Source organism: Anabrus simplex, chromosome 7, assembly GCF_040414725.1.
Source record: "Anabrus simplex isolate iqAnaSimp1 chromosome 7, ASM4041472v1, whole genome shotgun sequence".
Taxonomy (NCBI): domain Eukaryota; kingdom Metazoa; phylum Arthropoda; class Insecta; order Orthoptera; family Tettigoniidae; genus Anabrus; species Anabrus simplex.
In genome coordinates this window covers 167,802,222-167,826,967 of record NC_090271.1, presented here as the reverse complement: position 1 = coordinate 167,826,967, position 24,746 = coordinate 167,802,222, and the positions used below count along the sequence as shown (strand labels likewise).

At 41.4% G+C, this 24,746-nt stretch overlaps 1 protein-coding gene across 1 annotated transcript in view; it reads left to right on the top strand.

Moving 5' to 3' along the window:
* Positions 1 to 24,746, top strand: part of LOC136877761 (uncharacterized) — a 74,606-nt gene that overhangs the window by 19,522 nt on the left and 30,338 nt on the right. The window contains exon 3 of the mRNA XM_067151967.2: positions 14,719 to 15,015. Within this exon, the coding sequence (XP_067008068.2) occupies positions 14,719 to 15,015 (297 nt within the window). The remainder of the gene's footprint in view (positions 1 to 14,718; positions 15,016 to 24,746) is intronic.

Below are 24,746 nucleotides of genomic sequence, written 5' to 3'. Positions count from 1 at the left end.
AATAGTAATTTTCTCCGTCATTTGAAGAGTAAGGTAAATTATGAACGTAACAAAAGTTGTTCATAATGAAGAGTTGTTTCACATACAGTCCACGGAGTTTACAGAAATCAATAGTATAAGAGAAAATGGAAGAAAACCGTTCTGGGTTTCCTATAAACCCCCCGTCTATTCAAAGATTTTAAAATGATTTGCATATCAAAACCTTCCCCGGGATGAGTAGGCTATACACTAAATATGACGTTTGGTCAAGATCCACCCAGCCGTTTCACCGTGATGGTGGAACAGACAAACAGACAAACGGACAAACAGACAAACAAACACGAAAAATAAAAACCACCGATTCGGTCTTGAGTTGACCTAAATTTGGCAAAACAAACGAAATTACAGACAGCGGATCCCCTACAACTTTATTTATATATATACTAGCTGTTACCCGCGGCTTTGCTCGCGTTAATTTCGTACTTTGATAAAAGTAATCATTCCTCGCTACTGCACTAAGAGATTTTCTGAAACTTCCTAAGGCACAAAAACTCACCGGGAAAGTGAGGTTCATTTACCCCAGTAGCCATTTAAAAACCGCGTGTGGCATTGGATCTTGCGACATGGAACTGTCCATGTGAGAAACAGCCCACTCTCAAGTCGAAAAATAATACATTGTTTTAGAAAATTCCAAATAACAATTTCCATATCTGTAACATGAGTTTTATAAGTTTCCCCATAAAAATAATTCAACACATTCCTCCTTTTCGTCACATCCTTCCCCCATTCCTTAAGTGGATCTTCCTAAAAAAAAAGAATATGCTTGTTTCTTTATTTTCAAAGGAGATTCCAGTACCAATTTTCACGTCTATAACATCTTCATTTTTTGAGATATACTTATCCTCATAAAAAGAATTCAACTTCTTTTTCACTTCTTTTCACGCACCCCCTTAAGTAGATTTTCCTAAAACAAAAGAATACATCTTTCGTTTTTTAACGGAGATTCCAAGTACCAATTTTCATGCCTGTGACCTTCAGTTTTGAGATAGGCTACAATTACCCTCATTTTTTCACATCTAATACGCAGCTATATACTTCAAACTGGGCAGACCTATCAGAGTTGGTCTTATGACATGAAAGTACAGTACATCTCCATCGCCGCATATTAGGTTGCTATTTCCAAATAACAGGCACGGTTATGATCCTCCTAGCAAGAAATGTACTTTATAAAGCTTGGTGGAGTGTTCCCATCCTCCTATGTACAGCATTTCTCACCGAACTATCATGATATAGCGTAAACTGTCCGGCTCCATGGCTTAAATGATTAGCCATTTGATCACAGGGGTCCCGGGTTCGATACCCGGCAGGGTCGGGAATTTTAACCATCATTGGTTAATTTCGCTGGCACTGGAGCTGGGTGTATGTGTTGTCAGCATCATCATTGCATCGTCATCACGAAGCGCAGGTCGCCTACGGGAGCCAAATCATAACACCTGCACCTGGCGAGCCAAATGTGTCTTCGGACACTCCCGGCACTAAAAGCCATACGCCATTTCATTTCATTTCATTTAGCTTAAACTGCTGTGGCCTAGCGACAGTCTGTCGATCAAGTCGATCCGATCTTGGTGCGGGTTTGCATTTAAATTAATTACATAAAATTACTCATTACAAAAATACTACCCATCGCATTTCGTTCAAATGAATTCCTAAACCCTCCCAAGAGTAATATGAAAACATTGTGACATTTCGGTCTAGTAGGTTTTGAGTCCATTTGTGACATACAAACATTCATTTATATGTATCTACTAGAAAATATAACTCCGTTGAAGAGTAGAGCAATTAGGTACGTAGATTATAGATAAAGCATATAATAATTTTATCGTAATAGTTATATTAATCTGCACGTTTTTTTTTTTTTCTTTCGAGAGTCAATATTAATATTCATCTCAGGAGTCGGACATATGGAGGGACTGAGGATAACTACTGTGCTGACCTCTTTGGGGCGGGTGCCATGTTTCCTCGATAGCATGTCCGAGAAGTTCCATTTCTTACAATAATATTTCTAACACACTTCTTAGGCCATTCTATTTTCTGTTCAACTTCTAAATTACTCACAAATACTTGTATTAAATTTTTATTCATCATATTTCCGGACAGGTTATTCTTTGTTTGTGCTTTTAGTGCACGTTTTTCAATTATACTATAATCATTTTTGTAAACTGCATGTATCGAAAATTAAGATTAAAATAATCAATACCATCTCCCGGCTCTGTGATTTCCGAAATTATGGAAGGTGTGTATTATCTTATCTTTAATCTCCCGTTAATACTATGGGTGTGAGCTTTTCAATAACCCATCAGTGTAAATACATTTAGCCTTCTTTATTTGATTGAATATTAAAAAATACTGCAGTTAAGAACAGTGATGATGAATTTTATTTAGCGAATATCATAGGGATATACAAAATCATCCATACATAGATTTTATTACCATCCATTGATACCAACATTTTACAATTGAAACTCTTCACATCAACTGAACATGCGTCATTTTGTCGATTCACCGCACGTTTCTTCTTTCTTGTCAGATAGTGGGTAGAACTTCTCCACCATGCCTCCTTGACCTAACGCAGGAAGCTTTCGTAGAGGTGATGGCTCCTCCCCGCCATCACCCGTGGCGACCATCCAGAAAGTCGATGCGCTTTGTCGCCCCCGGAATCCTTTCGGACGCGCACCTCATCCCGCGTATTTGTTAATATCTCCGAAGTTTCAGTCGTTTCCGACACTCGGGACTGAATCCCCAAACAGAGAAAACACCTGTTCTGAGGAGCAGTACCTCGTGTCGAGTTCGACTGTCACCCCGACGATATTAACAAGTACAGTGGGGTAGTACCAACTGCGATCGCAGCAGGCTTCCCCGTAGTGATGGCCCCTCCCCGCCATCACCCGTGGCAACCATCCAGAGAGTCAGCACGCTTGATTGCCCCCGAAATCCTTACGGACGCGTGCTGGGTGAACGGGGAATAGCGACAACTTTTCTTATCCTTCTTATATGAACTGAATGCGGACTGCACAGTAAGCGACCTGTTCAACAATAGTATGTTTCTGTCGCATCTTATTGTTGACTGTGCACCGAATGTGTTGCGATTATGGAGCAGAATGAAAGCTTCTCCCAATTCCATTATTTCCTACCAGAACTTATATAGGTATATTACACTAAGGAATAAGGTCGTAAGAAAATAGAACTCAGTTTCTCTCGTATATTATATTGTTTCCTTACGGCGGATTGTTGAATTGGGCTGTGAAACTTCTGCCCTCGCATTCTGTTCTGGACACTTTTTCCTTTAAGGATATCAAATTCTGTAGTAATGTTTCTACCTCAGTCCTGGAGATGGTGCATCACGCTCAATGATCAGTGATTACTATGTGTCGCATGTATGAGAAGCTGCCACTTTCTCATATATTAATACGTTTTTTGTGACAATAATGAGATTATACGTTTCCTTAGAAACAAATCCGACATGTCAAGCTTCCAAAAACTGCATCGTAATATCATTTCCAGTTATTCAGAGAACTTCCTTCGTGATATACAGGCCGTATCGAGGCTTTCATCCACCCGAGAGTCCACATGCATGTCCCATAAATTCTAAATACTACCTTACATTGCTATATAAAATCTTCCCCCACGAGCTACATCTCATATTAATATAACAGTTAACCTTTTTTAACTCTCCATCACATACTTTCACAATTTCTGTGAAGCTTATACAAGAACTTGGAAGCGTGGGTTGGCGACCAGGGAGCCTTTTGATATATTACACAACTCTACATCACAAAATAAATCCAGTGTTTTTTCTAAATCTGGAGTATACAGATTCAAATGTAACAACTGCAGCTCCTCGTACATCAGTCAAACTGGACGCAACTTTAATATCAGATACTCCGAACATATCAACGCCATTAAATACAACAGATTCTCTGTTATAGGACAACACATACGAGACTCCAAACATAATTTCACCAATATTGAAAAAGACATAACAATACTTAAAATCATTAACAAACGCCCCCTTCTAAACACTACTGAAAATCGTTTTATTCACCTTGACCAATACTTCAACCCTAATTTCAATTTAAACGACATATCTGAAAAACCCAATATTCTTTTCGACTTCCTAATCCTTCTCAAAAATGCTAAATTTAAAAACACGAATTCAATTTCCCATGCCTTACACACTTCCGAGCCACGTTTTCTACCTCCAATAATCCATCCTCCTAACCCACTCTAAAAACCCCTCCTTTATTTCCCTATCCTATCTTTTCCCATTTTCTTTTAACGTTCAGTTCTTTTAATCTTCTCTTATCTACTAATCCTCCTCCTTTATTACCTTATCCTATCTCTTCTTTTCACCTCTCCTCTCGAAAAAAAAATATTTCCGAATTGAACTCTATACTATACTAGCTGACTACCCGGCGTAGCCCGGTTGGATTAGGATGTTTACTTTTAAGATTAGTATCACCAGTTAGTTATGTTAAAGTGAATTTTTATAGAATTCCTTTCTGGGATATGGACTTTTACCATCTATTATAGAGTTTTAGAGTTATTTAGATGTGTTTGATTTCAAGTTTTAAATGATTTCATTTTTGGGTACAATTTTATCCTTGTGGAAGCTCGAATTGATTGGGAAGTATTTGATCCTTTCAAAAAGATAATAAGTGATAACTTCATGTATTTATCAGTCACGGTATAGATATGATCTACACGATTTCAACAGTCATTGAGACTCTCATCAATAAGCCTTGAGACCCCAAACGCAGTGGATTCACCACTAATCTCGGTCATTTTATACTATACACTACAAAACCCCTTTCAGTGTACCGTCCCAATGGAGGCTGAACGTCGACTTAAACGATATTCAGGGAGTCACAACAATGAATTCGACATTAATATCGATTATTTTCTATTATTTTTAAATGTTTGACGGTTATTTTTACATTCATTTTCACCCCTTCTCAACCTCCATACCAATTGTGGTGAAGTATGACTTATCCATCCAGAGTGTCACAGTTCAACTCAGCGAACTCGTAAACATTAATATCAGTCATTTTCGTTTATTTTTATATTTCACCACCTCCACGAGGAGTGCTACTGGTGTTTTACCCAATAGTATTTTTTTTCAGATAGTAAGTCATATGTGTACCAATTTTGTATGAGGGCTATGTTGGAAGAAACATACACAGAACGACGCCCGGAGTATCAATATTCGTCTCACTACTCCACACTATTTTCGATTATTTTTACATCTCAGCCCTTCCCACTCCACCTCTAGCGTGCTAGGACTACCATACCTCCTCGCAGTTTGTCTCACGATAGTAAGTCATAAATGTACCAAGTTTGGCTGAAATCTCTCCCGTAGTTCAGAAAACTATGGATTTAACACTAATATCGGTCGTTTTTAGTTATAATTATATTTCGCCCCCTTCCCTAGGTCTTCTAGGGGTGTCTTGCCCCTGCAGTATTTTTTGCAGATAGTGTGAATTTTTTAAAATAAATTTAGTAATGTACCAAGTTTAGTTGACACTATGCTGGAATATGCATACAAACACCCAAAATCTCGGTCATTTGCACATTTTCTTTTCTTCACCCCTTCTCACAACCCTGCTTACTGTGGCTCAACATGGACTTAAACGACATCCGGAGTGTCACTATTCATTTCAGCCATCCCGAAAAGTATGGATTCGACACTATTTTCGATTAATTTTATGTCTCACTCACCCCCCCCCCCCCCCACCCAAAGGTTGCTGAACTCGCTTCAATAGGGAACACTACGAAATTCTTATCTCTTAATGCTGAACATGGACTTTTAAAAATCCGGAGTGTCACTATACATCTCAGCAACGCCGAACACTATATCTCATTACCCCTCGCCCCCCATCCCAAAGGGTGATGAACTTTGAATTTAAAAAATTCCGGAGTGCCACTATTCATCTCAGCGACCCCGAAAACTATGGATTCGACTTATATTTTCTATTACTATAATTATTATATCTCACTCCCGCCTCGTCCCCCCCCCCCACTTAGGGTGCTGAATATGAACTTTAAAAAAATCCGGAGTGTCACTATTCATCTCAGCGACCCCGAAAACTATGGAATCGATACTATTTCCGATTATTTTTATATCTCACTCTCCCCTCGTCCCTCACCCCAACTTGGACTTTAAAAAATTCGGAGCGTCACTGTACATTTCAGCGACCCCGAAAATTGTGGATTTGGCACTATTACCGATTATTTTTATATCTCATTACCCCTCGCCCCCCACCCCCAAAGGGTGATGAACTTGGACTTTCAAAAATTACGGAGTGTCACTATTCATCTCAGTGACCCCGAAACTATGGATTCGACTTCTATTTTCTATTATTAATATGTTTATATCTCCCTCCCCCTCGCCCCCCTCCCCGCTAAGGGTGCTGAATATGGACTTAAAAAAATCCCGAGTGTCACTATTCATCTCAGCAACCCCTTAAACTATGGATTCAACACTATTTCCGATTATTTTTATATATCATTCCCCCCTCGTCCCTACCACCCCAAAGGGAGATGAACTTGGACTTCAACAAATTCCGGAGTATCACTATTCATCTCAGCCACACTAAAAATTATGAATTCGACTCTACTTTCTATTCTTCTTCTTCTTATAAATATTATTATTATTATTATTATTATTATTATTATTATTATTATTATTATTATTATTATTATTATTATTTCTCACTCCCCCTCGCTCCAGCCCCGAAGGGGATTGAAATTGGACTTTAAAATCCGGCGTGTCACTATTTATCTCAGCGACCCCGAAAACTATGAATTCAACACTATTTTCGATTATTTTTTTAACTCGTCCCCCAAGGCCCCCCCTTTAAGGGTGCTTGTGGTGTCTTTCCCCCACGAGGTTTTTTCCTGATACTAAGTTATAAGTGTACCAAGTTTGGTTGAAATCGCTCGAATGGTATAGGAGGAGATGCAATACATACATACCTACCTACATACCCACCTATAGACCTATAGATTACATAGACTCGCCTTTGCTCGTTGGGAACCTCCAGTTGCTCTTCGTTAGGAGGGGGCTGATAACTCTTGCCATTCCATTGTTGATATTCTATATTTTTAAAAGTTTCTTAAATATTTTACACGTCTAATACACAGCTATATTCTTCAAAATGGGCAGACCTATCAATGTTGGTACTATGACATGAAAGTACATTTCGATCACGGCATGTTGGATTGCTATTTCAAAATAATAGGCATAAGAATGCACCTCCTATCAAGAAAGGTACTTTTGTAAGTCAATGAGGCGTGTTTTCATCCTCCTATATACAGCAAATATTATCCTCATCACGACGTGCAGGTCGCCTACGGGTGTCAAATCACAAGACCTGCACGTGGCGAGCCGAACATGTCCTCGGGCACTCCCGGCACTAAAAACCATACGCCATTTCATTTAGCGGACTATCATGGTATAACGTAAGCTGCTGTCGCCTAGCAACAATCTGTCCATCAAGTCGATCCAATCTTGGTGCGGCTTTGCAATTTAAAAAAAAATTCATAAAATTACTCATAATAATAAAACTACCTTACCGATTTCGTTCAAACCACTTCATAATCCCTTTCAAATGTAATAAGAACAAATTGTGAAAATTTCAGCGAAATCGGTCCAGTAGTTTTTGAGTCTATTAACGTCAAATATACCAAAGTGAAAGTGTTAGTCGCTTAGCAACCTGCTAAGTACAGAATGTATTGCGGGATAGAGGAGGCCTTCGCCTGCAATTATTGGAGTGATCATTTAATGATTTGATTTGATGATTACTCAAAGTTGGATGAACATAGATACCTATCAATGTCTCACCGGCAGGTAATTCCCGGGAGAGACCGGGCGAGTTGGCCATGTGGTTAGGAGCGCGCAGCTGTGAGCTTGCATCCAGTTCGAACCCGACTGTCGGCAGCCCTGAAGATGGTTTTCCGTGGTTTCCCATTTTCACACCTTAATTAAGGCCACGGCCACTTCCTTCCCATTTCTAGGCCTTTCCTATCCCATCGTTACCATAGACATATCTATGTTGGTGCGACGTAAAACAAATAGCAAAAAACAAAATTCCCGAGGGAATAAAACAGAACTGAAGCAAATCGGTCCAGTAGAACGGACGGACGGACGGATTTGCCAAAGCTATTTTTAGTAAACTCTTTAAATATACCGTATAGATTGTAATGCATTCACACGTAACTTACTGAGGGTATGTTAAATGAATAAATGAATAAATGTTCTAGTTATAGGCCTAATTTTATTTTTATAGGCAATTTTCAGCTAGTTTCTGCTGGCTTACGTAGTGTAAGCCAGCCAACTGTCAGCAGACTATTAGAAGGGTATCTGTACTGAAAAAATGAAATGTCGTATGGATTTTAGTGACGGGATATCCCAGGACGGGTTCGGCTTGCCAGGTGCAGGTCTTTTTTATTTGACTCCCGTAGGCGACCTGCGCGTCGTGATAAGGATGAAATGATGATGAAGACAACACATTCACCCAGCCTCCGTGCCAAGGAAATTAACCAATGATGGTTAAAATTCCCGACACTGCCGGGAATCGAACTCGGGACCCCTGTGACCAAAGGCCAGCACGCTAACCATTTAGCCATGGAGCCGGACGGTATCTGTACTGATTGCCAGGAAAAGACCTCAGTTTTTCTAGTTTTCACAAGCAGAAAATCTTTTCATTTTCTTCTATGGTTGAGAAAATATAAACACCAAAAATTACGATACGTTAGGCCTGATCAGAAAGAACTAAAAGTACTTGACAGAGGCCGTTCTTATCTTGTTTTCTATTATTATTACAGAAATTATCATTGCCAACCTCAAATACAGTTCATAAAATCTCGATTTTGCAAAGTCTACTTCAGCCAAAGTCGACTTTAGAGAAAGTAGCGTCTATGAAGTAGACTTTGTAAAGTACCCTAAATAATGACATTTGAAGTACGACTAGTGCGTCCGAGTGTTATGAAAAGTCTTAGGGTCAGTTGTAGTGTAACAGCACTTTCCGGTCCAGTGTGGAAAGTAACGACACACTACCTCACTCCTCACCTTGCCTAGTATACACCTCATTTTGGCGCCGCCATCGGTTCTTGCGGTTTCCCTATAACCACATAACCTCTGATGGTTCCCTTTGAGGATCCCATCAGCCTCCAGGCTGATGACTTGGTAGACAGACAGACAGACAGACAGACAGACAGACAGGCAGGCAGACAGACCACTGATCCACTGAGGCTGCTATAGGTTAGGTTGTCCTACCCAGAAGGTAAACCAGATATACACTTTTATCCTCCACAATGATCCTGTAATCATGGACTACTCCACATTATGTTCAAATGGGTCGTTGAACTCCTACTCGAGACCCTGGGCTGAAAGTGTTCGGTGTCACTTAAACTAGTCCACTACGCCGTGGATGGGGAGACCCTGTATCTGTGTCAGCGGACTTCTCCACTGTCATCTACATGAAGATCTACATAGTTATGTCAGAAAAGGATTCCATACAACGACTGGACAGGTGCACTGTACATAGTCAGGTTTGTTACGAACGACATTCGTGGTGGCGCCACAATGAACACCTAAAAGTATTTACATAGCCATGCCTTTGATAACCGTTTATACTCTGAAAGTAAGACCGATCCCCAGGCCTACTCAGCCAGTTAAATCTACGTCGAGTTCCGCTTCTAAGTATGTAGTTCTGTGTTTAGTCTTGAACAACAAAAGTTAAACCGGGCAAGTTGGCCATGCGGTTAGGAGCGTACAGCTGTGAGCTCGCATCCGGGAGATAGTGGGTTCGAACCCCACTGTCGGCAGCCCTGAAGATGGTTTTCCGTGGCACCAGGCAAATGCTGGGGTGTACCTTAATTAAGGCCACGGCAGCTTCCTTCCCATTCCTAGGCCTTTCCAGTCCCATCGTCGCCATAAGACCTATCTGTGTCGGTGGGACGTAAAGCAAATAGCAAACAAAAAACAAAAAAAATTAAGATTAACTTTAAAAAGACGCAGAAATAACGGTATGTGATCGCCAGCTGAAGAACATCAATATTCAATTTAGAGGGATTCCACTAAAACACATGAAAACTTTTACATATGCAGGGAGCAAAATTGCAGCAGATAGACGAAACAAAATTAATATAAAAAGCAGAATTACCCAAACCAAGAAATAGACAGTTCTCAGTGTGTGATAATTCCGAGTGGACATAGAATATTATGGTTTTGAGCAAGCGCTATCCAGAAGTAGTAGATCCAAATAATAATAATAATAATAATAATAATAATAATAATAATAATAATAATAATAATAATAATAATAATAATAATAATAATAATAATAATAATAATAATAATAATAATGCCTTTACGTCTCATTAACTACTTTACGGTTTTCGGAGACGCCGAGGTGCCGGAATTTAATCCCACAGAATTTATTTTACGTGCCAGTAAATCTACCGTCAAAAGGCTGGTGTATTTGAGCATCTTCAAATACCACCGGACTGAGACAGGATCGAACCTGCCAAGTTGGGATCAGAAGGCCAGCGCCTCAACCGTCTGAGCCACTCAGCCCGACATTAGTACAGTCCAAAAATGCCATCGTCTTAAAGTCAATATTAATCTCATGCGCTGATTTAAATTTAAATTGTATTCAGACTTTCAATCGGACCAATGGTCGAGATACAGTTCAAAATACGTGCATGTTCACAGCCGATCCCGTCTCACCCTTCACCGCACCTCAAATCACCATCACACATCTTCTGGCTAGAGAAAGGACATCAGCCTCTAACTGATTCGCCGTACCCCTTCAGGATACGGAATGAAAACTTAAAAAGAAAAATCGAGTGATTCAGTTCGCGAAGGAACACGATAATCGTAGCGTGGGCCGAGAATGAACTAGTTTGCCTCGAATCCCGATTTTTTTTTTTAAGTTCGAATTTCCAGAACTAAATTTTAAAAGCAGGGATGCACAAACGTGAACCTGATGTCTCGCTGAGAAATCATTAGCTGCCACCCCCGGAGGTCCGGGTTCGATTCCCGGCTCTGCCACGAAATTTGAAAAGTGGTACGAGGGCTGGAACGGGGTCCACTCAGCCTCGGGAGGTCAACTGAGTAGAGATGGGTTCGTTTCCCACCTCAGCCATCCTGGAAGTGGTTTTCCGTGGTTTACCACTTCACCTCCAGGCAAATGCTGGGATGGTACCTAACTTAAGGCCACGACCGCTTCCTTCCCTCTTCCTTGCGTGTCCAATCCAATCTTCCCATCCCTCCACAAGGCCCCTGTTCAGCATAGCAGTTGAGGCCGCCTGGGCGAGGTACTGGTCATTCTCCCCAGTTGTATCCCCGACCCAACGTCTGAAGCTCCAGGACACTGCCCTTGAGGCGGTAGAGGTGAGATCCCTCGCTGAGTCCGAGGGAAAAGCCGACCCTGGAGGGTAAACAGAATAATAATAATAATAATAATAATAATAATAATAATAATAATAATAATAATAATAATAATAATAATAATGGATCTGGAAAAAGCCCATATGGACTCAACTGACACCGGAGCAAAGTGGACAGAAGAACGAAAAAGGATCCACGGAGAAAGGATGGGAGCTGTTTGGCAACTCAGAAAACAGAATCGTTAGAGCTTTGCGTGATCCATTGGGTCCATACGCACATAATAATAATAATAATAATAATAATAATAATAATAATAATAATAATAATAATAATAATAATAATAATAATAATAATAATAATAATTCAGTTTACATCGAAATGACAAATAAATTCCTTTAAAATGCTTTATTCCTGCTCTCGCTCGTTTGGTGCTAATGAAGTAGACGATTTGGCAACTCTGACTACGGCAGATGTAGTAAATCCTATTAGCCCCTAATAGCCACCGGGCTGCCGCTGGAGGGTAGTGGTGTGAGGCGAGGTCGTCATGTTTTGTCCCCAGCTATAAACAGAATATGGGCTGCCTGGCCGAGGCGGTAAAGGCGTGCTCGGTTTGCCCGGAAGAACGTGGGTTCGAATCCCCGTCAGGAAGTCGTAAAATTTAAGGCCCTGAGGTTCACTCAGCCTACACCAAAAATGAGTAGGCCCTACTAGGTTGATTCCTGGGGGCAAAGGCGGCCGAGCGTAACCACTCTACCCTATCAAGTGCCGAGGTTACGGATAGCCCTCCAAGGGCCTTCATGGCCTGTACGGAGATGACTTTTTTTTTAGATAAGTAGAATTATTGTGGCAGCATTTTAATAATACGGTCTTATTTCCTCCAATTCTTATGTGCAGGAAGCAATTAGGATGTACGTTATAAGAAGCAAGACTAATCTGCAAGAACTCCTCCGAAAAGGAAATAAACATTACTTCCTCCATAAAGATCAGTTCAGTTGAAATGGAAGGGAATTTCGTTATCAACTAACCTAAGCTTGTCCCGACTTTTCGTACGGTTTGCAGACGTGTATTCAGTAAGTCCGACAAGCAATAGGACATTTCAAGAAAATGAAAATCCACAGCCTGTTTCCAGTCATTTGACCGGGTCAGGAATGGAATGAATGAAGCCCCCATCTAGCGGCTAGGATAGGCAATGTGTCGGCTGCCGAAGCCTGTCGCACTCCTCTGGGGCAATGATAAGTGACTGACAGATGAAATGTTATTGGAGAGTGTTGTTGGAATGAAAGATGACAGGGAATACCGGAGTACCCGGAGAAAACCCTGACCTGCCTCCACTTTGTCCAGTACAAATCTCACATGAAGTGAACGGGATTTGAACCACGGTATCCAGAGATGAGAGGCCGGCGCGCTGTCGCCTGAGCCACGGAGGCTTCATATATCAGGAAGGGAGCTGAATTATTTACACCAGGCAAACACTGAGGAATACGGTTATAGTAAAGTGTATATCAAAATAAAGGCAGAAATATACAACATTAAATTAAGTGATGGTGAGAAAGAGTGTGTATTTCCTTAATTCCTCATTGAGCTTGAAAACCGACATAATTATGAATGTCTTGATTGGTCATTTATTTGGGTAAGAGAACCTCCATTATTAATAAGTTACGTGCACTGAGGTTAGTTTGTTGATGGTTATGTCTCGTAATTTCAATACCTAGTCAAGTTGGCAGCAGTGATGAGCCATTAAAGAAAAAAGAGAATAGGGCGGCGACCTAGGAATATGTAGGTGGGCCGATGACTATGTACTAAAAATCAATGCCCAAAAATCGCAATGTATTCTTTTAGCTAACCAAAAAACCCACGCAAGACTTACAGACGTGCATACCCACTCAGTAATAATAAGAGGCACTCAGTTACAATTCAAAGACACAGTTAAAAACTTAGGGATGTCCTTAGTTGGAACGATCATGTAACAGGTATATGTCAGCGAGTGTTTTATTCCTTATATTCCCTTAAGAAACTCAGAGATTTACTCCTCCAAAATGTACGAAAACTGCTTATCCAAAGTATGGTAATGCCAATATTCGACTACTGTGACGTAGTATACAGTAACCCGAACGCCTCACTTTCCATCAAGCTCCAAAAGGCACATAACACATGTGTGTTCGAGCCCCACTGTGGGCAGCCCTGAAGATGGTTTTCCGTGGTTTCCCATTTTCACACCAGGCAAATGCCGGGCCTGTACCTTAATTAAGGCCATGGCCGCTTCCTTCCAATTCCTAGACGTTTCCTATCCCATTGTCGCCATAAGACATATCTGTGTCGTCCGACTCGTTGGCTGAACGGTCAGCGTACTGACCTTCGGTTCAGAGGGTCCCGGGTTCGATTCCCGGCCGGGTCGGGGATTTTAACCTTAATTGGTTAATTCCTACGACACGGGGGCTGGTTGTATGTGTTGTCTTCATCATCATTTCATCCTCATCACGACGCGCAGGCCGCCTACGGGAGTCAAATAGAAAGACCTGCACCTGGCGAGCCGAACCCGTCCTGGGATATCCCGGCACTAAAAGCCATACGACATTTCACATTTCATATCTGTGTCGGTGCGACGTAAAGCAAATAGCAAAAAAACCTAACACATGTGTTCGATTTATTTCAGATATACCAAGGTTGAGCCATATTTCCCCCGTATTTGATAGACTTTCATGGCTACGCTTAAGAGAGCGACGAAATTTACACACTGTTTCCCTGTTACATCGTATACTGAACCTTAAACACCCCCTTGCCACACAATTCCATTACCTAGCATCACCTTCTAGTATTCCTACCAAATCATCATCCACCTCAGTACTAAGCATTCCCATTCACCGTTCAACTGGCTACAGTAGATCATTTGTAGTCGCCGCCAGCCGAATTTGGAATTCGCTACCTGCTGAAATTAGGAGCGTGTCAAACCACCTCCGCTTTAAGAAACTCTGTCAAACCTGGTTAATAAATAAATAATAATAATTTCTTATAATATAGTAGGATTAGATCATAGCTAAGTTATTTGGTTAATTAAAACACTTGATTGATACTTTAAGATATTAAACTGTAGATAATTTAGTGTATATTTAACTCTTCATGTAGGTGTATGTATGGTCGGACAGAATAGCAGGCTTCATAGCCTGAGTCCCGCCATATAACACAGGGCAAATAAATAAATAAATAAATAAATAAATAAATAAATAAATAAATAAATAAATTTGCACGGCTTTACGTGACGAGTACTTTAGCTGTGGTTGTGTTTACAGGTACCAGAGCCCAGTGGCGGCTCCTAAGGTGAGCTACGTGTCGCCCGTGCGCGCAGAGAACTACTATACGCGACACAAACAGCAGGACTACAAGGTGTTCCAGAACATCCCCTCGTCCTCCATGTTGCTCACCAACTACGACCCTTTCTATTCGCCTCTCCTGTCTCGTTTGGACAGCATCTTCAAGCAGCTTGGCTACGACAGCGAGGCGTGTCGGGAGAGGCTGGTTTGTGCCATGTACAAGAACCCCGCCAAGTTCGCGCCCTACAGCAACCTCGTGTCAGCACAGCTTAGTAGGTAAGAGAGGATTTTTTTTAAATTCTTTATTGGCAGTTCACGTGTACATCATAGAGCCAGCTACATTTATTTTATATTGAGAATTGTAAACTTCTTTTGACACAGTTGTTATTCCGACTTGAAGAAGTTGAAAATTAAAAAAAAAAACAAAAAAAAAACAAGGAATTTGCTTATGCCTGTAAAAGAATATCACACCAAGATTTTGTAAGGCCAGGACTTTCATGCATTAATAGTCTAGAATAAACCAGAATGCAAACGACGATCAAGGATTGTCTTACCCGAGCAGTCTACGGAGGGCAGCATACAGGGTGGTCGCAAACAACACGAACCGGGTATTTGATGGTTAGACGAATGGTCATACTGAGAAATATATATTTTTTTAAAAATCGTTATCTCACAGAGTTGTCGTGCTATCAGCTGTTGAAGTTAGCCAATCAGATCGCTTCGCCAGGGAATTGTAATGGCCTTTGCTAGGCGGTGTTGCTAAATGATTACGTGCCTTAAGGCTGGCTTGTTAGTACCAGCTAAAGAAAGAAACTTTAACGTATCCACAAAGACGCACACGAGATGCTGTCAATTGGTACAGTTATTTTTATTCACATATATTCACAAATTAACACACACACAACCTTAATCACAGTATCAAAACACTTCACTTCGAGAATATCAACAAAGACGCCATTATTAAAAACAACTGCCAACATTTCAATATGGAGGTTACAACTTTGAAACACAGTTAAAACCAGATGAGTGCGTATTTCAATATGGAGACTGCAAATATTGCATGTCAGTCCGGGATATATACTTCCTACACCATAACTCCACTAAAGAACAACTAACTTTTACCGTCAAGATCGTCCCCTTATACATGTGCCTGCCCAGGCTTCTAGAAAGTTACATTACAAAATATATCTTCGTAAAAATTCTAGAGTGTCTAGTACCGTACATAGGTTATCATGTACAGAATATTCTCAATAGTTCTCGTGCCTATTGCCATTCTGGAAGTTACAGCGTGTTTCACAATTGTAGATTACAATTTATATAGACAGGTAAGAATAAATTATAATATTAATTTAGAGGCATTTACATTAACTGAACTGATATAAATGTCTATATACAGTGCACATTTCATGACATAACCTCAAAAACAACGCGATCATATCGTGCCCATAGTAGCAAGGAAATGCACTTTTTAATTTTCCGTAATTTCTGTCTGTCTGTCTGTCTGTCTGTCTGTCTGTACACGCATCACGAGAAAACGGCTGAGACAATTTAATTAAAATCGGTATGTAGTGTCTGGGAATAATTCGCTACAATCTAGGCCATAAATCATCTTAGTCACGCTGAGAGAAATGGTAGTTTAGTGCAAGGCCTAAAATTTAATTTTCAAATATTTATGTTATTAGTGGTCCTATCTTAATGAAAATCGGCATTCAAAGTCGGGAAATAAGTTGTTACAATCTAGGCCATAAATAATCTTATTCACGCTGAAAGATGGTAGTTTAGGGGAAGGCCTAAAATTTAATTCTCAAATATTTGTGTTATTAGTGGTCCTATCGACAAATACTACATTACTTAAGTTATATAGTATTAAATTTCCGATCATTTATGTCTTATACATTTTACCGTACCGCCTATGATAACAGAGATATTCATTCTCAATTTACCAAATATCAATAGGGAAGGTAATGAGAACGACAGGAAGCATGACCAACAAATGACAAATAAGTTAATATGGGAAGGGCACCTGATTCAGGAAGTGATGGAACCAACTTGAGGGAAGAATATCCTGGATGTGGTGCTGGTAAAACCAGATGAGCTCTATAGAGAAACCGAAGTAATAGATAGTATTAGAGATCATGAAGCTGTTTTTGTCGTAGTTAAAAATAAATGTGATAGAAATGAAAGTCTTAAAAGTAGGACTATTAGGTAGTATCATATGGCTGATAAAGCAGGCAGGAGGCTGTTTTCGAAAAGTAACTATGATCGGTGGAAAACGTTAAATAAAAATGTAAACAGAATCTGGGATGGGTTTAAAGCAGTTGTGGAGGAATGTGAAAAGAGGTTTGTACCTTTAAAGGTGGTAAGGAATGGTAAAGATCCATCATATTATAACAGGGAAGTAAAGAGATTTGAAGGAGGTGCAGGTTGGAAAGAAATAGAGTTAGAAATGGCTGTGGAAGTAAGGATAAATTGAAGGAACTTACTAGGAAATTGAATCTAGCAAAGAAGTCAGCTAAGGATAACATGATGGCAAGCATAAGTGGTAACCATACAAATTTTAGTGAAAAATGGAGGAGTATGTATAGGTACTTTAAGGCAGAAACAGGTTCCAAGAAGGGCATTCCAGGTATAATTATGAACAAGGGGAGTGTGTATGCGAGGATCGTCAAAAGGCAGAAGTATTCAGTCAGCAGTATGTAAAGATTGTTGATTACAAGGATAATGTCTAGATAGAGGAGGTGACTAATACTAAAGAAGTATTAAAATTTACCTATGACAGCAATGACATTTACAGTAAGATACAAAAGTTGAAAACTAGAAAAGCAGCTGGAATTGATAAGGTTTCGGGGGATATACTAAGGACAATGGGTTGGGATATAGTACCATATCTGAAGTAGGCTACTTGTCTGATTATTGTTTGCATGATGTAACTTTACCAAATGAATGGAGAGTTGCTATTGTAGCCCCTGTATACAGTATAAAGGAAAGGTTGATAGATATAAAGCTGAAAATTACAGGCCAGTCAGTTTGACATGCATTGCATGTAAGCTTTGGGAAAGCATTCTTTCTGATTATATAAGACATGTTTGTGAAATTAATAACTGGTTTGATACAAGGCAGTTTGGGTTTAGGAAAGCTTATTCCACTGAAGCTCAACTTGTAGGATTCCAGCAAGATATAGCAGATATCCTGGATTCAGGAGGTCAATTGGACTGTATCGCGATTGACCTGTCTAAGGCATTTGATAGGGTAGATCATGGGAGACTACTGGCAAAAATGAGTGCAATTGGACTTGACAAAAGAGTGACTGAATGGGTGGCTCTGTTTCTAGAAAATAGAACTCAGAGAATTAGAGTAGCTTTATCTTTTCTTATATATATCAATGATATGTGTAAAGAAGTTTAATCAGAGATAACGCTTTCCGCAGATGATGTTATTCTGTACAGAGTAATAAATAAGTTACAAGATTGTGAGCAACTGCAAAATGACCTCGATAATGTTGTGAGATGGTCAGTAGACAATGGTGTGATGATAAACGGGGATAAAAGTCAGGTTGTGAGTTTCACAAATAGGAAAAGGCCTCTCACTTTTAATTACTGCGTTGATGGGGTGAAGGCTTCCTTTGGGGATCATTGTAAATACCTAGGTATTAATATAAGGAAAGATCTTCATTGGGGTAATCACATAAATATGATTGTAAATAAGGAGTACAAATCTCTGCACATGGTTATGAGGGTATTTAGGGGTTGTAGTAAGGATGTAAAGGAGAGCATATTTGCCTCTGGTGAGACCCCAACTAGAGTATGGTTCCAGTGTATGGGACCCTCACCAGAATTACTTGATTCAGGAACTGGAAAAAATCCAAAGAAAAGCAGCTCGATTTGTTCTGGGCGATTTCCGACAAAAGAGTAGCGTTACAAAAATGTTGCAATGTTTGGGCTGGGAAGACTTGGGAGAAAGGAGACGAGCTGCTCGACTAAGTGATATGTTCCGAACTGTCAGTGGAGAGATGGCGTGGGAGGACATCAGTAGACGAATAAGTTTGGGTGATGCCATTAAAAGTAGGAAAGATCACTATATGAAGATAAAGTTGGAATTCAAGAGGACAAATTGGGGCAAATATTCGTTTATAGGAAGGGGAGTTAGGGATTGGAATAACTTACCAAGGGAGATGTTCAATAAATTTCAAATTTATTTGCAATCATTTAAGAAAAGTCTAGGAAAACAACAGATAGGGAATCTGCCACCTGGACGACTGCCCTAAATGCAGATCAGTAGTGATTGAATTGATTGAGTGTTTGAATTGAATTGAATTGAATTGAATTGAATTGAATTGAATTGAATTGTTTGGATTTTTGTTGCTAAGTCCATATCAGCGCCAAGTACCGAGAAAATGGGTAAACAGAATATAATGAAAAGTCGGGGAATAAGGAACCACAGTCTTCGCTATAATTTCGTAAGACGCCCTAATATCACAGAGTTGAAAGAAAACTAAATATGAAGGCCTACAATACAGTACAGCTCATAACATTGAACAACAATAACCTTACATTGACCATTGTTTGTTGTGTCTTCTGTTGCCAGTCATGTCCGATAGATGGGATTGCTGCTGTATGTTCAGTCTTCAGCCCTAAGGCTGGTTGGATCCTCAACAGCTCTGCCAACAGCTGCCATAGATGGCCTAGGCATCACTGAAGAGGCGTACTAGGGAAATGAGGAGTGAGGTAGTTTCCCGTTGCTTTCCTCACCGTGTCAGAAGTTAGTATTACATATGAGTCTGCCAAGCCCATTGAAATGCATGCACCAACCGACCCTGTGAGCAACATTTTCACACCATTCATAGCAGGGACTGGCTGCACTAGGAATGGCATTACCAGCATCGCTTATACCTCAGTCACTTTCATATTGTCTAAGCCAAGGATAAGACAGAGACAGATCAATGAAAGTAACAAAATTGCTCTAGCCTATACCAGAAGACATAGTGCACTGTAAACACTAGGTCCTGCCAGGCAAGGCATTGCTTCTGTATACTGAGGGATTTTTTTAAATTTGCTTTACGTCGCACCGACACAGATAGGTATTACGGCGACGATGGCGTAGGAAAGAGCTAGGAGTGGAAAGGAAGCAGCCCTGGCGTTAATTATGGTACAGCCCCGGCATTTGTCTGGTGTGAAAATGGGAGACCAGGGAAAACCATCTTCAGGGCTGTCGACAGTGGTTTTCGAACCCACTACCTCTCGGATGCAAACTCACAGCTGCAAGCCCCTAACCGCACGGCCAACTTGCCCGGCCGTACCGAATATAACAGTCTGCCTGAATATTGGCGGGAAGTAACTGGGGAGTTAGATAACTTTCTTCTTAAGCATGCCATTCCTCTGGTTCATAACATTTCTGATACTGCTGGTACGTAACAAACTGGTTCATCATAGCATTCGAGCTATTCAGTCCCTACCCTGAGGCACTGATTGGAATGAGCAGTGTGTATATTTAACGGAACAATGGAAGAGGAGTGTTCACGGCTGCCTGCGGCCTGGCCATTCCAGCACTGGAACTTTGGACTGTTAGATCGGCATCATAGTGCTGTTCGTTAAAAGTGAGAATAAATGCGGTTTTTCATTTGAGCGAGTATTTTGTATGATAACATTGCTTGTAATCCCTACATTCCTAATGACGTTCTTTTTAATGGCCTAAGTTAACTGTACTATAGTTAGAGAAACCACAGTCTTTCTGAGAATCCCGTAGCGTAGCACGGGTACGTCAGGTAGTAGATACGTATGCTGGCAACTGCTTTCCCTGAAAGTTACTTGGCATACCGGGAATTCTTCCTATATCAGTTTGTTCTGAATTATCATTCTTCTGGTAAAACGACTCAAGTTGACTACCCTGATTTCTGACTGAATACATTCCATTAGTTCAATTATCGAAAGCGAAATATCCATGTTTCTTATTATACCTTGACGGGCAGTTAAGAACTGATGTACAGTATCTACGTTTCCAGACTTTAAGATTCGAAGAAGTCGAGTGCTACAATTATTTTTGCCAGAGCATCTGATATCAGTTCTATGCGGATTCGGTTTCTACCAATGGCTGTTATATTGAATATATTACTTCTCAAATTATTATATTTGCTATAAAATGCTTACAGAAAGCCAGCGGATGAAGTAATCCTACTTGCTTATTAATACTCTTATTAATACGCATGAGAATGGAGTATAGCTGTTGTTTTGAGTAAGATATTCTGGATTAGAATTTGTTTTATTAACTCTTGAGCTATTTAACACTCGCACTGGTTCACACGATTATTTACTAGAAGAGTCTGCACTGTTATCTTCAATATTGTGTGCGTTGCCTACTGGATCTCCTACTGTTTCATTAGTCACATTACGGGGGTTGAGAGACAAAATCTCTCACCTCACAATGCTCTTCCTAACCATTATTTCCCTTAAGACACATCCCAGCCACGTATGGATATGTAGTTCATCAGAACAACGTTTGTTGTGTTCATTTTTCTATGGTTAACCATAAAGGAAAATGAACCTTACCGTACCGCATTGTAGGAATATATATTTGCATGATCTTTCTACGCATTTAAAGTACGTATTTAACGTTTATTTTACTTTACACTTTAACATAGGAAAATGAACACAACGAACACTGTTCTGATGAACTGCATATGGTTGAGAGGTGTGACCAGTCTTAAAGAAAATAATCTCAGACAAAGCTATATCAGCCCATATAACTGGCTGATTTCAGGACGCTAAATGGTTAGCGTGCTGGACTTTGGTCACAGGATCCTGGGTTCGATTCCCGGCGAGTTCTGGAATTTTAACCATAATTCGTGAATTCCGCTCACACTGGGGCTGGGTGTACTGTATGTGTCGTCTTCATCATCATTTCATTCTCATCAGGACGTGCAGATCGCCTACGAGCGTCAAATCAAAAGACCTGCATCTGGCGAGCCGAACCTGTTCTCGGACACTCCCGGCACTAATAGGCATAGGCCATTTCCATTTCAAGAAAACAATGGCTAGGAAGGGCGTTGTGAGTTGAGAGATTTTGTCTCTTAACTCCCGATTAGTTGGTATTTGGAGCTTGGTACCAGAGCGAGCTAGCATTATACACGAATTTATCGTCATTGAAAGAGCGCTGTCTTTCCCCGGTCATGTCAGAGTCTCTTATAACTAGACATCGGACGAATTATTAAGTTTAATAGTGCATATAGGAATATGCATATTTGCATATACTGTATTTGAGATTAATGCTTACATTCCAAACTTTGGATTTGGATTTATTGTGCATGTTTTCTACCTTTATTTTAACGTGTTTTACAAGCAGTCTTCCGCAACATGTAAAGTAACTGACACCGTGAACTCTTTCGGCAATGAAACGGTTCAAAGGAAACTAGCACTTATCAAGACAAATTTCCAAATCATACCAGAATCAATCAAGAAGCTAGAAACACGTGGATTGGATATTGGTAATTCGCTGGACATTATGGAGAACGTGAAGCGTGAGATAGAAGGTATCCCAGGAAACATCGGATTCCGTTTGCAAACGAAATATCTGATGTCTTTAAATTAAATCAGGGCTACGACAAATATTTGGCTGGTACTGATAATGTACCGGAATGTACTGCAAAGCAAATCGTGGACAGGGAAAGTAGGATGTGTAGTGTAAATTGAATAGGAAGGTGTATTTACATGTGTTTCTTCACGTTTGTGTTTTTACTCGGTTTTCTTACTACTACTACTACTACTACTGAATTGTTTTCATTCCTGCCCTGAAAGGGGAGGCGGGCCTCTTAGACGGGGACGCCGTTTCTCAGGCCGGGAGATTTGTTATGGTGAAGGAGATGCACGGAGAGGGTGAAGGGGCTGGCGGCCGTGGCCTATACCAGGAACTGTCCCGGCATTTGTCTTAGTGCAGGAGAATGGAAACCACGAAAAATCATTCTCAGGACAGCCGACGGCTGGGGCCAGCCGTGAGGTCCAGCCCTGTCCCGTCTCCCGAATGCAGAGGCGTAGAGCCATGGTAGAACCATGGCCACCTCTCCTCTGCTCGTTTGGCCGGTCAGAGTGAAGAGCTGTTGGACCACGGACCTGCCGTGGCTACTTATGGGTCCAGACCCACTCTGCATCTACCGACGATTCTTACAACCTTACTAATTATCATTTATCATGGAGAAGTGTGCATATTGTTTTAACAGTCAACACTGATAGAGTGATACGTCTCACGAACTATGCACGGGTAGTTTGTTCTAGGGGAATAACCTGCAGCTATAAGTAGTGTGATTTTTTCGTTTTCCATTCAGTTGTTTATTCATAATCATGATTTTATCTATTGGTAAGGGTGAATCGTGTGTGTCTAGTAAAGGAATGTTACGTTTAGACTTCATACAATTGTTTAATACCATGAAAATAAGTACATATTTTACTGCATATTTCACCAATTTTGCAGCATAGCTTCATGCTTATATTGGTGATTTATACAGCATATAAATCCCATGTCTGGTTATAACACATAGCACTTACCACCGCTTGTGAGACATCTGACATGGATGGTGTAGATTCCAATAGGGCATGTGGGGCAGGAAGCTCGCTACCCTCGCTATGTATCCTAATGGAATATTCGAATTACACTTTATAAACCTACGCAATGTTCTATAAAAATGGTAGGCCTACCATTCACTTCTATAATGCATTGTTCCACTATGTACTGTACGTACAGCACGAACGCACACGCTACCGGGTGAGTGAGACGACTCGCCCCACATTCAGCCGTACCTCAAACCAGTTTTTTTTTCTTCGGGGGGGCCCCCGAAGCCCGCTCCCCCCGCGTGACCAACGACTCAATCTACATGGCCTCCGACATGCTATTATTTCTAAGAAGAAGAAAGAGATAGCAGGGAAGAGTGGGAAGTGATACAAGGAGTATCTGCCGGTTTCCGAGTCAGACTCGCTACCACGGCAAAGTTTGTGTTGGTTGGATAGTGTTAAGGTATGGTATTGAAGGGTCAGGGAAAAACCACATAGGCAGAAAGAAGAAAGAGCCTACATGTAAAACCTGACATCTTGTGATAGCACATGCAAGGATGTGGGCTGGAAAAAGACCAGAGGTTGTGTTAGTTAGGAACAGGTAACATGCACAAAACATAAACCAATTCCTCGCCATTCCATCGCCTGGGGATCAGTCCGTCTGGGCACTGCTGGGACTAGCGCGGTCCTTGCCGGCTGCGGAGCCATGCGTCAAGTACCACTAGGGCCTGTCGCACGACTCCACCTCCTTGGGGTACCTCGTACCCAGTCTCCGATCCCGGAGAATGAGGCCAAGCCCGCCGAGGCGGGGGCCTCCTGGAATGGGGTGGGTCATGGCGCCGGGCCTCCCTCCTCTCTGCCCGCGCCATGGCCCTGTAGACTGGGCAACTGCGGTGGGAGGCCGGGTGGCCCCCCGCGCAATTGGCGCACACCGGCGCCTCCTTAAGTGTTGCGCAGGCCGTGTAGTGGTGATCACCACCACAGCGGTTGCACTTCACTTGGAGTCCACAGCTAACTTGACGGTGGCCCCACCTCAGACAGCGGAAACACTGCAAGAGCTGCTGAGGGGGACGTTTTACTCTCACCTGACTGCCGCTACCCGCTGAGGTCCTCTCCTGATTGGCTCCTCGGTTGACTGCTGTCCTGGGAGCAGTCCTGGGTTGCGGCTTGGCGGTCCTCTCCTGGTGAGCCAGCGACGCCTTCTGCTTCCTGGTGCGGCGTCGTCTTCTTCTTCTTCCCGGGGGTTGCTTCTCGGCGGGGGAAGAGGCCTCGTCCTGGTGGCCCTCCTCCCGGCCTGGTGACCCCAGGGTAGCTGATGGTTCCGCTGCGTCGCCGTCTTCTTCCTTCTCCTGGCTGGCGGTGGCGGCGTCGGTCGCTGCTAACGCTTGACTGCGTTCCCTGTCCTGTGGGGCGCACATCGAGGTCTGCAGCTCGACAGACGTGCTGTCAGGCTGGGCCTGGACAGCAACCTCA